Source organism: Mycteria americana, chromosome 14, assembly GCF_035582795.1.
Source record: "Mycteria americana isolate JAX WOST 10 ecotype Jacksonville Zoo and Gardens chromosome 14, USCA_MyAme_1.0, whole genome shotgun sequence".
NCBI classification, from domain to species: Eukaryota; Metazoa; Chordata; class Aves; order Ciconiiformes; family Ciconiidae; genus Mycteria; species Mycteria americana.
Window position 1 is genome coordinate 18,109,775 of NC_134378.1, and position 14,863 is coordinate 18,124,637.

The 14,863-nt window shown below is 43.1% G+C and overlaps 1 protein-coding gene across 5 annotated transcripts in view; it reads right to left on the bottom strand.

Moving 5' to 3' along the window:
- The window catches only part of RPRD1B (regulation of nuclear pre-mRNA domain containing 1B), a 30,396-nt gene extending 15,719 nt beyond the window's left edge, over positions 1 to 14,677 (bottom strand). For 2 of the 5 annotated variants that reach the window (XM_075517426.1, XM_075517425.1), the window contains exons 1-5: positions 14,316 to 14,676; positions 12,451 to 12,580; positions 11,213 to 11,346; positions 2,755 to 2,867; positions 790 to 916 (exon numbers count right to left, since the gene is read on the bottom strand). In XM_075517426.1, coding sequence (XP_075373541.1) covers positions 790 to 916; positions 2,755 to 2,867; positions 11,213 to 11,346; positions 12,451 to 12,580; positions 14,316 to 14,466 — 655 coding nt within the window. In that variant the 5' untranslated portion in view covers positions 14,467 to 14,676. Of the gene's footprint in view, positions 1 to 789; positions 917 to 2,754; positions 2,868 to 11,212; positions 11,347 to 12,450; positions 12,581 to 14,315 lie in introns of all 5 variants that reach the window. The other 3 variants (XM_075517422.1, XM_075517427.1, XM_075517424.1) reach the window with 3 other exon arrangements.
- Positions 14,678 to 14,863: the final 186 nt, after the last annotated feature.

Sequence of the window (14,863 nt, forward strand, 5' to 3'; positions counted from 1 at the left end):
GGGAAATCTATAAACAGGTTAATTAAACTAAAACTTTAGGCTGTACTTTCAGAATTCAGTTAAACAAATCAGGTGGCTTTCACATTTAAACATGGTACGCACTTTTAAATTCCTCTTTTCTCTGAAAAACGAATGTATCAATACAAGCAAACATATGAATTGCACACTAGACTTCACAGTTGGATACTGTAAGAGTATATTATAAAAGACTGAATAAGTGACAGTTCATGAGTTCTAAATGAAAACTAATCCCAGGAACAAGAGTCCAATCAGTTCAACCTTTAAATGCTTCTATTAAGATTACTTTTCAAATACAATTGCAAAAGTCCATTTAAACAAAGACTGACAGACTAATGGGGGTAGCGAGTTTCCTTTTCCGTAGTTATCAAGGAGTATGTGTACACCCATCACGGTCTGATAAAACTCAAAAATATCTAACAGTCAAGGTGTTCAAAATCAAAATACATCCATCATCCATTGAGAACTCTGGCCCTGTTTCCTTTACATTCTTGCAAAATGTCGTTGTACATTCTTGCAAAATGTCGTTGGTGCTCTCCAAGTACAAAAGCCTTGGTCCGAGCCAAAAAAATGGAAAAAATGGATATACATTTCATCTTCAATTTTACTTCATAAGATTGCTATCTGTTAATTACCCAAGAGCTATAAAACAAGGACACAAAAGCAGAAATTCACTCCACCATACGCTGTGATTATTTAGAAAGAAAAAAAAAGAATCTTTGATTTAAGTTATTCTTTGGGCTTATGTTCATTCATCTTCCAGTTTCATACCTGTAATTTTCTCCAGTAATGAAACATCTTGAACTTCCTGAGGCAGGGAGGCAATTTTTTGCCGCACTGTTGCATCTCCTGATGCTGCATTTTCCAGGTCTTGTAGGGCTTTGATCAAATCCTCGGTCTACAAGACAAGTTAGCTAACATTAAAACCAGGTAACTTTCATGCCGTCTCCTGTGGATGTGGCCACTGCATCTGAGGTCACCCACCTTGAAAGCAACCATTTCTGGAATATTTTCTTCAAATAATTTTTAAACCGTTGCTTCCTAACACAGGGAGTATTCACTAAGTTGACAATATCCTATTGTTTAGGAACTTACGCACAATTACAGTAGCATCATCTTTTTCAAGACTCTGCAATGGAAAACTTCTCATTCCAGTTAAGAGAAGTGATCATTTAAGACAAAGCTTAAAAGTACATGACCACACCAGTCTGAGAAACAGCCATGAGTCCTTTGTGTTGCATCAAATTGGGACTATATCTTTTAGCTGAGCATCCCTGGCACTTTCTCTTAGACTAGGAGTGGACGTGCACCTTTGTTCTATTCCAAAGGTGCATGCTGACACAGAAAAAAACCCCAAACCAAACCAACAAACAAAAAAACAAATGAAACTTCTATCAGTCCAAACAAAACTGTGTCAGATTTCCAACATTATAAGATTTAGAATGTTGTAACTGGCTGATGACAATGAAAGCTATCCCTGTTAAAGCAAACTTTCTGTTGTCCTGATCTTGCAAAGCCATTGCTATCCTCACTCCACTCAAGTGGCTCGCTGGAAGCACACTGCAATCTGCAATCAAACTGGACTCCACTGTATCCCCTCAACTTCATCTCTCAGCTGGTTTTAGTGCAATGAGGAAAAATGTGTCAGTTTAAATGAATACACTCAAAATGTACCCTAGCTTAAAAAGGATGTGGATGAGGACAGCCTTAAGAGGACCTCCCCTGACACACCATATTTCCTCCCTGCTCAAAAAAAAAAAAAAGAAAAAAGGAGAAAGACAGACTCCCTGAACAGGAAGAAAAAGGCGTTGCTTCTTCGTTTTAAAAAATACTGAAGTTTTAATGGGAGGTTTTTGAAACTGGAACACTACCCCTGTAAACACCACCACTGATGTTCAAACTACATTTCAATAGTTTGAAAACTAACAAAAACACTGAAAAATTTTAAATTTTCTTTTTTAATCCAAAAAATAAAGTCATCCATTACCTAATATTTACTACTTCTTTCCAAACTGCTAATGATTTCCAACAGTAACAAACACAAAGCTTATCAAAAGAAACCATAAACTGCAAGGCATCTGGAGGTAAAAACAACAAAAAAATCTCACTTATTTCCTTGACAACTGCTATTTATTTTTATTTTTTGATGTTTGTACACCACTCTACCAGATGGATGGTGTATTTTTTTTTCTTCTTTTAAAATAGACAATGGTTAACACACGTTCATTTTGTAGCCTTAAGTGGTCAGAGTGATGCTCTATTTCATTCCTACTATTTCCATACCACTAGCATGTCAGCCTCAAAATAAAGTATTCAGAACTGGTTTTCCTAACCAACTCCATACAAGCCTATCAAAGGTTGCGCTTTTTAATAGCTCATGGAGAGAGATGTCCTACCAAAAAAAATTAAGTTTTAACTGCATTACAGCTTTGGGTTTGAGGGATTACACACTGTCCTCAGAAAGAATTTAAAACATGGTCTGTTCTTCTAGCAGTCCTTTGAGATTCTTTACTGGTAGTACTACTCAGACCCCGGTTTAGACTACCTGAAATCACCTGGGAGTGGCACAGTGTTTCAATATGAAAAAAGAACCTGGTCCATTTCACATGGACTTCTCAAGCCCCAACTGAATTTCTCCATTAAAAGCATTTTACTTGTTGGCAGCTCCACCTTGTGGCTGTACCATACAGGAGGTGGCTTTCAGAACAGCTCCCACTCTCAACCCATTCCACCTACCAGCAGCGGCCCAGCACTGGGGTCTTGGGGTGAGTAGCTCCCAGGGTAATCATCATCTTCCTCCTCTTGTATTTGCTGAAAAGTCCGCTTTAAAGACTTCTTCTCCTCTGCAACTAAAGACACATATAAGCAACTTATTTGGATGCCAGATCTGCCCACCTTAACTATCTCTACTTCAAAAAAACCTCTACCAGATGCTCTGATGATTGAGCTCTCTGAAGAGAAGGATGACCACAGTTGGACTCTAACGTTGGCATCATATTCCAAACACTCAAATGCAAAACAGCAATAAAAGGTTGACTTTGCCCACACATGTATTTCTGTACCTGCAAGTACAAGGATACACTCTTCATATCAGCAGTGTGCACTGTATACATATTCGTGCCTCCTGCACTCAAAGTAGGAAAGGCAAGTAAATGTCCTATTTGTCAATAAATGGCAGGTCTTCAATCCTGCTCAGATTCTCTGGTTAATACCATGTATGCAGGCAAGGATTTCTACCAGTAGAAATGAAGCACTGATGCTAAGATACATATGGACAGAAGAATTTCAAGTTATCTTTTTGCAGGTGCTCACTGTGGTCCCACTAAATGACTGCTGGTTATTCAACCTTCCACTCTTCCATCAAAATAAAGACTTCAGGACAGCTCTGTGAAACTAAAACTCTAAGATGTGACAGCAACAACAGCCATGGGCAGAGCATGAACCAATCTCCAAGCAGGTAACCTATAACATTTCAGAAATAAGGACTTCATAAAGGAAGACGGTGCTGGTTAAATGAACCTTAGTGTAGCATACATTAGCTTGAAAGGGAAGAGAGAGTTTATTTAATGAGTCAGAAGTCTTAATGCAGCCTTTCATCCAGTTACCGAGCCTTCAGAAGAAGAGAGATCGTTCTTCAGACTTGCCACCAAAATTCGTAAGAGCCAGGTTAATTTGTGAGAAAGCTCTGGACAGAGTCTTGAGAACATCTCTTCAACGGAATCAAGTCTTGCCAAGATAATCATGGAGTTCAAGGGAAACATTTTATATATACTTTGATTCATAGGAAAATCCAAGATCACTCTTGATTTAAAATTAAATCAGTCTGCCCAACTCTAATGAGGAAGCAAACAGAAAGGTCTGTCCTTAAATGCAGAATTTTGGCTGCCTTGTCCAGTGGGACGTATGTCTGAAAAACTTTATTTTAATGGAGACGAAGTCAGAGGTGCTGTATGTCCTGCTCATGTGGGAAAAAGCTGAACGACCCTTGTGAGGCAGACACAAACACACCTCTGTTAGAGAACAGATGTACTCAATGGAAGGTGAAGAAGCACAGAAAATAGTCACCCTAGACCAAATGAACTTTTGATGCATGCTAGAGCAAAGCTATCTAGGCTAGAAAAAGGTACTGTCTAAGTATTGTATGTATACAACCGATGTAATAGAGTGCTTGATAATCTGACTGACAAGCAAGACACCAGATCAAGAAGAAAAACGGCTGTTGTTCGCTGAGGTCTGCAAAAGAGACCAGCTGAGGTCAACAGGAGATGTGCAGATGACAAAATGGCCAAAGAGAGCATTTAAAGTTACGTAGCCCAATACAATGTGCCATCAGTATTTATCACTTGTGTGTACTTACCATGAAGTAATTAACCAACAAAGGATAAACACAAGATAATCAATAGAAGAATGCATGACCATAGCGTGCACAGAAGTGAAAAACAAAAATGAGAATTGGGATTCAAGTTGCCGAAGAGCTATTCCTGCTGTGTTGCCAACTGGTCTACCGCAAGACACAGTATTAGGCTTGCTGACTACTCTAACACAGAGGATTCAGAATTCATTGAATTTTCCGTCTGATCAAGACCAAGCGAGTTCGATTGGAAACAGTCTGAAGGTAAGTAGGTGCACAAACATCTGCAGTCCTAAGCACCAGTTGCTAGCTGGCGTACCTGGAGAGGCCGTTCCCTGAGCATGAATGGCAGCTGAGGGGACAAAGTGGCCAGTAGACAAAGGAGCACAGCCAAAGCAGTCAGCATTTTGGGCATGAGTAGCATGACATAAATGTGGACTGTTGCACTTTTTCCTTTGGCATTGGTAAACAGGGGCAGCAGAAGACCTCATTGAAGAATCCTAGAAACACGACCTCCATTTCATCAAAACGGAAAAAACCCCTCACACTTATTTTCAAACTCAAGAGCATATGGTGGAAAAGGACCCCTGAAAGAGAACAGGAAGCCAGGCATAAATTATAACATACCCTGCCTGGGTAGCTTTCAAACTCTGATAGCCAGAAGTAATTTAACCATTGCAGTCTACACTTCTGAAAAAGCCTGTCATATCCAACAAGAGAAGAGGAAAGCAAGCATTAAGGGCATCTAAAACTGATCAGAATTCAACAATGGTATGTAACACTGTTGTGGTTTAGCCCCAGTCAGCAACTAAGCACCACGCAGCCGCTCGCTCAGCGTCCCCCTCCCGCAGGGATGGGGGAGAAAATCTGAAAAGCACAAGTAAGAAAACTCGTGGGCTGAGATAAGAACAGTTTAATAATTGAAATAAAGTAGTAGTAGTAGTAGTAATAATAATAATAATCATCAATTGTAATGAAAAGGAAAATAAAGAGAGAGAGATAGGAACAAGACTTAGGGAAAAAAACAACAACAAAAGTGATGCAACCGCTCACCACCCACTGACCGACACCCAGCCCGCCTCCGAGCAGCGACCGCTGCCCCCGGCCAGCTCCCCCCAGTCTCTATACTGAGCATGACGCCTATGGTATGGAATAGCCCTTGGGGCAGGGGGGGTCAGCTCTCCTGGCTGTGCCCCCTCCCAGCTCCTTGTGCGCCTGGCAGGGCATGGGAAGCTGCAAAGCCCTTGACCAGTGTAAGCATTACTTAGCAACAACTAAAACATCCGTGTGCTATCAACATTATTCTCACACTAAATCCAAAACACAGCGCTATATTAGCTACTAGGAAGAAAATGAACTCCATCCCAGCCGAAACCAGGACAAACACACATCTTCTGAAACAATCAAGATATCCTTGTAGAATATGGACAGCTTCTTCCAGGAAAATCAAGAGCCCATTCTTGACACAGACATAAAGAAGAAGAGAAGCCACTACTAGAGATGAAGTCAGCGTTCCTGCTTTGTTGGGGTGTTCTTCACAGCTCGAATTTAACTACTCCCTAAAAGCCTTCAAAGAGAAAAGCACTCCACGTCTCCAACATGACAGACAATTGCTGTCATAACAGCTTTGCAGTGAAACTCCAGGTTGTTGTTATCTTGCTGTTGCAGTGTCCAGAGAGACCTGTAAAGGTATTCCTCCACCAACTTTTCAGTCTTCAAACCATCTCCAGTGGCTTGAGGAAGCTTACAGTGTCAAAGACCTTAGTGACAAAGTATGAGTTCTTCCTGTAAGCTGGCAACATGGGAGATCTTCCCATCTAGGGTGTTCACCCTTTTGTTCTCATCTCTTGACGACTGGTTTTAGAGGTAAACAGGCTTCTTCGATTTGACTCCAGGCTCATATGCACAGCAAAGAGAAACCAACTGTGGAATCTGTATACACACATTCGAAAGGATAACTATGAGTTTAAAACTTTGCTCTGTTAAAAACAGTGTTTCTATGTGGGGTTTTTTTAAATCTCAAGGCAATATAAAATTATCATCTTCTCTCATGAGGAGTTGGTTATATTCATCTCCTCATTCAAGAAGCAGCCACACCACATGGTAAGGAACTCCCTGTGTAGATGATGCCTTTCACTGGAGGGAACTACACAAAGGGTTCAGATGTTAAAAAAAAAAAAAAAATCACAAATCACACACACACAAGTGGTCCTTAATTCACATGAGGATTTATCAGTTTCAGCACAGCTCCATCATGTGCCTTTTCTGACAGTTAAGCATACAGTTATATGACAAGTTGCATGAGCAGAAACTTCTGTCTACAGGGAAACATGCAAGGAAACCCCATTTAACAGCCACCGTAGTTCTAAAATAACAGGCAAACCTGTAAACCAGGGGTTTCTGCTTCTGAAGTTCTACAGGTAACTGTTTACTTGAAAGGTAGACCAGCTGAATTTAAGCGGCTTTTTATGTGTTGGCAGGGCTATCATCCTCAATCAGCATAAGAAAAAATAAGTCTCCCAAATCTATAACTAAAACTAAACTTCTGTAGGCTTGAGGTTCCACGCACCAGGGGTTTAGCAACTTGTGCAAGATCCAAGTAAACTTATATGAAAGACACTTCTGGAAAGTGCTTTAGGACAAAACACTGAATACAACAACAACCACCACCAGACAGCTTTCCCAAAGAAAACAGAAGACCACCACAAGACACAGAAGAACAAAATAAGAGAAACTTAATGGTCCAGCGTACCCTCCAACTGTTCTAACCCTTTGTTTCTTTGGGGGTAGATTACTCACGATTGTTTAAGTTCTCATTACAACATGCATTTGTTGGTAGCCTCCCCTAGGTCAAGCATAACTGGAGTTGATCTGCTCCAAAATTATACCTAGTCCTGTCCCCAGGTGCCTTTATTTCAGTTATTCTTGGAAGCATCCCTGCCTGCTCTCCTCTCTGATGTTTTGCTCCATATTTTAATATGGGTCTGACTTCCTGTGCCAGAATTGGCAATATGAACACAACCAGAGCAGATGGGTAGCAGTTCAGGTTTGTGTTACAGTGTGACACTCCTACATCAGAGCACATTCAAGGACTTCCTTCAACTACTTATTACAAAGACAATGAAAAGAAAACGTGTCAGCTATATAGGTTATATTACCTAAAGGATTTTACATCAAATCTCTACAAACCTAATTTTTCCAGGCTTTAAGATAAATGGATGGTTCTTCTCTTCCCTACTGGTTGTAAAAAGAAACATTCTAATAAAAATGAGATTAATGAGAAAGCAAATGCAACCTTAATGAACACATTTAGAGTTAAAACAATATAAGCAAGATATAAATATTCAAAAGCTCGTTTCCACGTATATGCAGATTTCCTTAAGGAACCTGAAAGACTAAAATATAGTAATAAGCTGCACCACTGAGGAAGTCAAAACTAGGGAAGATAACATTTAGAAAGGGCCAGTACTCTTTCCCCTCCACCCCTCTGAAGGGAAAGCTTCATTATTTGTGCAATCAATTCTGTTCCATGGCAGGAACTTAGCACACACCACCAACTGAATTGCTATACATTTACCCAAGGCCTTGCTGTAATGAAACAAGAAATCAGCTGCACCATTGAAACACACACCGATAAGCTTTAAAGATGTCTTTCCTCACTGATACAGGACTCTGCTTTATTTTGGCAAGTTTCACAACTAAGCGTAACTGGTGCTCTGTAACCCAAGCAGAGCCATCCTGTTCAGAAAGCAGCACCTACCAGCCCGGGAATTTAAGACACTGCAATATGAAAAAGCTGTAGAGAACTACCTGCATAGACTTGTTGCCATACCTTGGGCTGAAGAAAAGGATACTCATTATCACAGCACCAGATACACTTAAGGAGCTTCAAAGTTTTGTTTTAACAGCACAACCTTGTACCAATCTAAAGATACTAATACTACCTATTTCTCAGCTGTGTCTATCTCGGGTGTACACAAAACCAGGAAGTCAGAATGGTTTTGGAGGAGCAGTGTACTATGGCTCTCCACTTTTATGATAAACGTATCTGTAAAACATGACACATTATTGTCCACCTCGCTTATGTTCAGCTGTTTGAAAACAGAATAGAGTAACTACAACAAAGCCTTCTGCAACATAGATAGTTGCCCACCAGAAACTGGACAAACACCAATTTATCTTAGAAATCCATAAAAATCCCATGTGAAACTAGCTCTTACCATTAAGAAGCTAATTTGAAAACAAGCCAGTCACAACAAGGAGAAAAACTCAGAAGAACTCTGCTCAGTTTTTAAAATTTCTTTTTCTCTTAGTTTAGAAATCTCAGGTTTTTTTACAATGAATTGACAAGAAGGCAGCAATGTTCACACTCATGAAAAGGCCTGAACTGTTCTCTCAAATAAAAGGCACTACATGAATATCTCCAATTACCCAGACAAAAACTGTTTCTCACCAAGTGAAGATGCGCACACAGCAGTTCTTAAAACATTTGTATTTCTTCATTCTGTTTCCCACAGACAAAGGTCTGTTACACTTAGGAAGGGTTTGATTTTGTATAAACATTTTTAAGTTGGGAAGATAACAGTAGCAGGACGGATTGATACCACCAGCCAAAGGGAGGATGACACAGAGCAACAGTTGGTTGCCAACTCACCAGGAAATCACAGCTGTGTTTCTTGGACACACAGTATCATTTTGTTTAGATTAAAAATTAAACACTTGTGAAACGCTTATCTAGGTCCCTTAAATTAACAGTTTCAAACCCTGTTGTGGTTTAACCCCAGTTGGCAACTAAGCACCACGCAGTCGCTTGCTCAGCGTCCCCCTCCCGTGGGGATGGGGGAAAAAGTCTGAAAAGCACAAGTAAGAAAATTCGTGGGCTGAGATAAGAACAGTGTAATAACTGAAATAAAATAAATAAATTAATTAATAACAACAATAACAATAAATTGTAATTAAAATAACGAGAGAGAGAGGAACAAAACCCAAGAAAAAAAAAAAAACAAAACCAAAAACCCCCCAAGTGATGCAACCGCTCACCACCCACTGACCGACGCCCAGCCCGCCCCCGAGCAGCGACCGCTGCCCCCGGCCAGCTCCCCCCAGTCTCTATACTGCGCATGACGCCTATGGTATGGAATAGCCCTTGGGGCAGGGGGGGTCAGCTCTCCTGGCTGTGCCCCCTCCCAGCTCCTTGTGAACCCGGCAGAGCCTGGGAAGCTGAAGAGTCTTGGACCAGTGTAAGCACTGCTCAGCAACAACTACAGCATCCGTGGGCTATGACATTATTCTCACACTGAATCCAACACACAGCACTGTACCAGCTACTAGGAGGAAAATGAACTCTAACCCAGCCGAAAGCAGGACAAACCCTCAGTTAATCAGTTCAACAGGAATTCAGCCATGTAAATTCTGTCCTTTCAAGCCAAACAGGTGTCTTACGCATTGCACCCAAACAACACAAAAACTCCAATTTGAGCCATTTCATGTAGAGACTGTACACCTTCCACCCTTCCCCTCTCCCACCACTCAGAGCAGAGACTCCCTCTGTCCTGATACAGCAGAGACAACCCCTTCGGCCAGGTGAGTTGGTCTCCCAGCATTTGGGGAAAAAATAGCAATACCTGCTGAATGTCATACTTAAATTGCAGCAAATTGGGAGGCCTCTGCTGTAAGCTGCTAAAGCACCCATCCAGTAATTTTGCCTGAAGAAGCATGTTAAAACACACACAACTGCAGCCACAGATGTATGTCTTCACATGCATGTCTCATATTAATGCTCATGCCTTCATATTAATTCTGTATTAACTAGCAACTCCAGTAGACGTATCTTGCTTGTTTTCACCACCTAAGAATGGCATAAGAGCACTTTACTAATGACTAAGCCAACTCTCTCACAAAGCATCGCACCTCTGTGGAGAAAAGAGCAAAATTTGCTCAAAGCAGCAATGTGGTTTTAGCTAATTTGAAAACACTGACACTTCCTTTAGCTGCGAAGTGGACAAATATTCCCCTGACCGGAAGTGGTCAGGATTCTGGATTTTTAATGACCCTCACCTTCCATAGGTTAGGCATCCTACTGCTCCCCTCTTTTCATTACAGTACTACCTGTTAAATATTTTCAGATGCTATAGAAGAGGCAGTATCTGCCAAAGCAGTATGAAAGCACGGTAAATGCAAGTAGCTTATACTCAGTTCCTCACATCTGTCTCATGTAATAATAAGGTTATAACTGTGATGTTCTAATGATGTTAAATGATGCAAAGTTATTGTCTTCCCCAAATGACATCAGCTGGTATAAGGGAAAAAAAAAAAAAAAAAAAAGACCAGACAAGCTTCTGGGCATATATTCCAGCCTCCAATTATTAAAAATCAGAATAAAATATAGTAACTATGCAAAATAAAAAAAATTAATATGAGAATGAAAGCACTAACAATATTGAATAAACCATTATAACAAGCCAGCTGACCACTCTCAGAGATGTCAAGCGGGACAATTTTAACTCTCAAGGTGGATGCCACAGTCCCCTGCACCCTACTTACTTGTCTTCACATCTAAAGGCAGCCCTAGAGTATTCCGTCTGCGTGAGCAGAAGCAGAAATTACCTTAAGTTTAGCTTACTGCCAGCCACAAGTCACAAGGCAACACACTTGCAAAGTGGAACAGCGAGTTCAACAAAAGTCAGACTTCTCTCAAGACAATCCCCAAGAATCCCCATGACCGGCTCTGGCAACAACTCGGCTACAGGAGCTCAGAGCTCAACTCCTCACAGTACTTTCAGTGAAACATGTACCAGTTTAAAAAAACAAAGTAAAGCACACAACAAAGCAATATGCATTTACCTTTAGTTTGGGGGCTATTGGAGTCTTCCATAGAAAGTTTCAGTTGCTGTATGAACTCACTGCCATACACACTCCTTTCTTGCCAGATGTTAAGCAATCGTTCCAAGGGCTTTTTGCAGCCCTCATCTGCTTCTCTGTTCAAAGATTAGAAAATAATCATAGTTCAGCTGAAAAACATTCCTTATGTTTTAAGAGAGCATCTTCCAAACTAGCAGCTGCATCCATTGTAGTATTTGCACATTTGGAGAGAATCTCTCTCATATTGTCCGAGACAAACTGTGCAAAACACATTTGTGGCCAATTTTCCCCTTTTACTGGGACCAAAGATTGCCTGAAAGTGCCCCACATTCTCACCCCAAAATAAAAGCAGGATTTTTGAAGGAAGAAACTTGCAGAATCTGCAAGAAGAGTTATAAAATACCCCCAAGTTGACACATTTACAATTCAGAGTATTCACTTCAAACAGTTGTTTCAGACAATAACATCCCAATTAAAAAGCAGGTTGTTTGGATCGTTAGGCACTTAAATGTACTCATATAGTGCACTGAAAGTTAGACAGCCATCCAGAACAGCATACCACTAAACACACAGAACATTAAAGTTGTTTAGTTGAGGCAATAGGAATTATTGTGCTATTTAGAGAAAATCTTAACTAAATGATAGTCCATTTTTGATGGAATGGTAGCTGCATCACTTCTTCCCCTTTATGTATAGAATTCTTTCTTCCCCTAGCAAGGAGACTAATGATCAGATAACCGTTCAAAGAAGCAATGCAAAAAGAAACCGTGCTCAAACCAGAAGACTGACGAGAATCCAGTGCCCCAAAATATCAGCTCTTTTAAAATCTTCTGACAATGGGGAAGAGCCATTCATTATGTGGCTTTCATAAACACATGCAACTATTCAATTTCACTACCCATGAACAGATCCACAAGATCTTTTGGTAACAATTAAAATAAAGTACATAGGAGTTGCATGCAGAGAACAAATGTGTAAAGCTGTGAGGGGCTGATTCACATACAAACAAGTTTCCCCAAAGAGAAATATTAACACTAAACAGTTCCCAGCCACAAAGTAGTCAGAATCCAATCTCTACTAGAGAGAGGGTACAAGCACCCCTGAGACTTAAAAAAAACAACCCCCAAAACCAACAAAATGAAATTGAATTCAACTTTGTGTAACAAGAATGCAAATATCTAGAGAGAAAAGGTGAAGACATACATAACACAGCAACATACCTGGCAACATGAGAAAAAGCATCCACAAGAACAGACTCAAATTCCCTAGTAAATTCAGGACCTTTCCTCTTACTGTTCTGGATGACATCGTTTGCTAAATATAGGAAAGTAAGTTTCCTACTCGATTTTGCTGGGAATAGGAAAAAAAAAAAGGACAAAAAAAAAAGAGAGAGCGTTTGTGTTTATTTCTCACTTCTTTCACCTGGAATCATTAACATGGTTTTCAAAGTTGCTCATAACTTTTTAGCCTAAAAACAAAGTTCCAAATATTTCCATGTTACCAACGTAAATCAGAGGCCTTCAACGCAAGTAGTTCTTGATCTCCTTACTTCCCCTCGGTTTTTTTTCTAGTTTATAAAACAAACATGAGCTTAATATTTTTTTGTGCACAGTGACACATCAACTCTGAGGAAAACTGCATAAGAAATAAACTTTAAACACATAATTATAATGAGCTGTTCTAACCCACCAGCAAATTAATGTACCAACAGACTTATATTTTGTTAATTAACTTCAGGAAAAAAACTTGGTATAGAACCACTTAATTGAGAACAGAGTGACATTGCAGGAGAAAGCTATTGTGGAGACTCAAGGATTTTTCCAGACAATGCTGTGCCAAAGCAACATTAAATTTCTTCCATATACCATAACTTTTCCCATCGTGACACCAGCAGTTTCTATTTTACTATGGCCAAAAGCAGCGGGAGACGCTGTTCTCCAGAGCATCCTGGCCGTGAATACGCACGCACGAGACAGAAAACAAAAGCGCTTATTTCCACAGCAGGCCAAACTCAGATCTTTCAAAAATTCATACTAAATATGCTATAAATGGCAACAACCAGCAGTCACAGAAAGACTCGAGCTAGGACTTCATCAGCGTCATCCGCTCCAAGGGGCTAACGCTGCTGGCTGCCCAGGATGAGCAAGGTGACACTGGCCGCTTTCCCAGCTGCCCCTGGGGACAGGGCATCAGCACCGATGCTGGCAGTCCCCCTGACTCCGTTATGAAGCAATCTGAGAAGTTACCAGAAGTTAACTTAAGTTAAGGTAACCTGCAAGGAAAAAAAGCACAAGACGTTTCTGGATGATGCTACCAAAGAGTTTTTATAGATCTCTACAACCACGTTTACTTTGCTTATCTCCTAATCCCTTAGTGCAATTCTGCAATGGATGAGTAGTATCAATCCAAAACCAAAATTTAAAAGCAAAATGTAAAAGCTGAACAGCCAACCAAGCACTTCACGGGGGAAAGTACACCCGGGGGAAAATGCCGGGTACATCTTCGTTTGAACCGAGCGGCCCGGCCCAGCAGGGCCGCCCGCCTGCGCGTCCTCGCCCCTCGGCCAGGACTCGCCCTTCCAACCCAGCTTCCACCCCCGCCTGCCCGCGCGCCGCCTGCCACAGCGCCCACGACACCCGCACCCCCACGAGCGATATCCCGCACCCCCACGAGCGATATTCCCCACCGAGTTCCGTAAACAGTCACGACAGCAGCAGGGCGTCCCGCCGCCCCCGTCAGACCGCAACTCCCCGCCTCTCCCGCCTCACGAAGTTTTCACCGCGCCTTCACCCGACCAGTCCCGAGACCGCCATGAGGAAGGACCGGCCCCTCGATACGGTCCCACTCCCGAGCGGCTCCGCGGGCGGCCCGCCGCTACCCGGGGCAGCCGGAGCGGGCTCCAGAGCGGGCTCCCCGCGCAGCCGCTGCGGCCCTCGGCCCCCCCCGCCGGGCCGCGGCTGCCCGGGGCGGGTCCCCCCGAGGCGGACGGAGCCGCCGACCGCGCGTTCCGCCGCGATGCCGCCCGGGCCCGCGGCAACGGAGGCCCGGGGAGCGGACAAGTCCGCCGGGCCCGCGCCCCGCGTACCTTTGCGGAGCTCCCGGTGCCAGACGGAGACGATGGGCCCTGCGTGCTTGCGGTGGTGGATGAGCCACAGCGAGAGCGTCTGCACGCTCTGCTGGGAGTTGCTCAGCTCCGACAGCTTCTTCTCGAGCGCCGACTCCGAGAAGGAGGACATGGCGGCGGGCCGGCCCGCGCCGGGCCTGCTCCGCCCGCGGGGGAGGGCGCGACGCAGCCTCACCGACAACAAGCCGCCGCCGCCGCCGCCACAAGATGGCCGCCTGACCTCTCACCCCGCCGCGGCGGGTCGAAGGGCAGCATCGTACGGATCGCCGGAGGGAGAAGGGGAGAGCCGCTACGCCCGGCACAGACCGCGGGGGGGGGGGGGGGGGGGGGGTGTACCGCGCGTGCGCGGCCGCAGAGCCGGAGCCCGCCAAGGCGCCACGGGAGACGCATGCGCATTGCGCTCACCCGGGACTTTTCTCACAGCACTCCCCCCGCTGCGCTCCGGTGGACTCTCTTTGTCGCGCGGACACTCCCGGTCACCTCAACGTCACTTCCGGCACGTGGCCGCC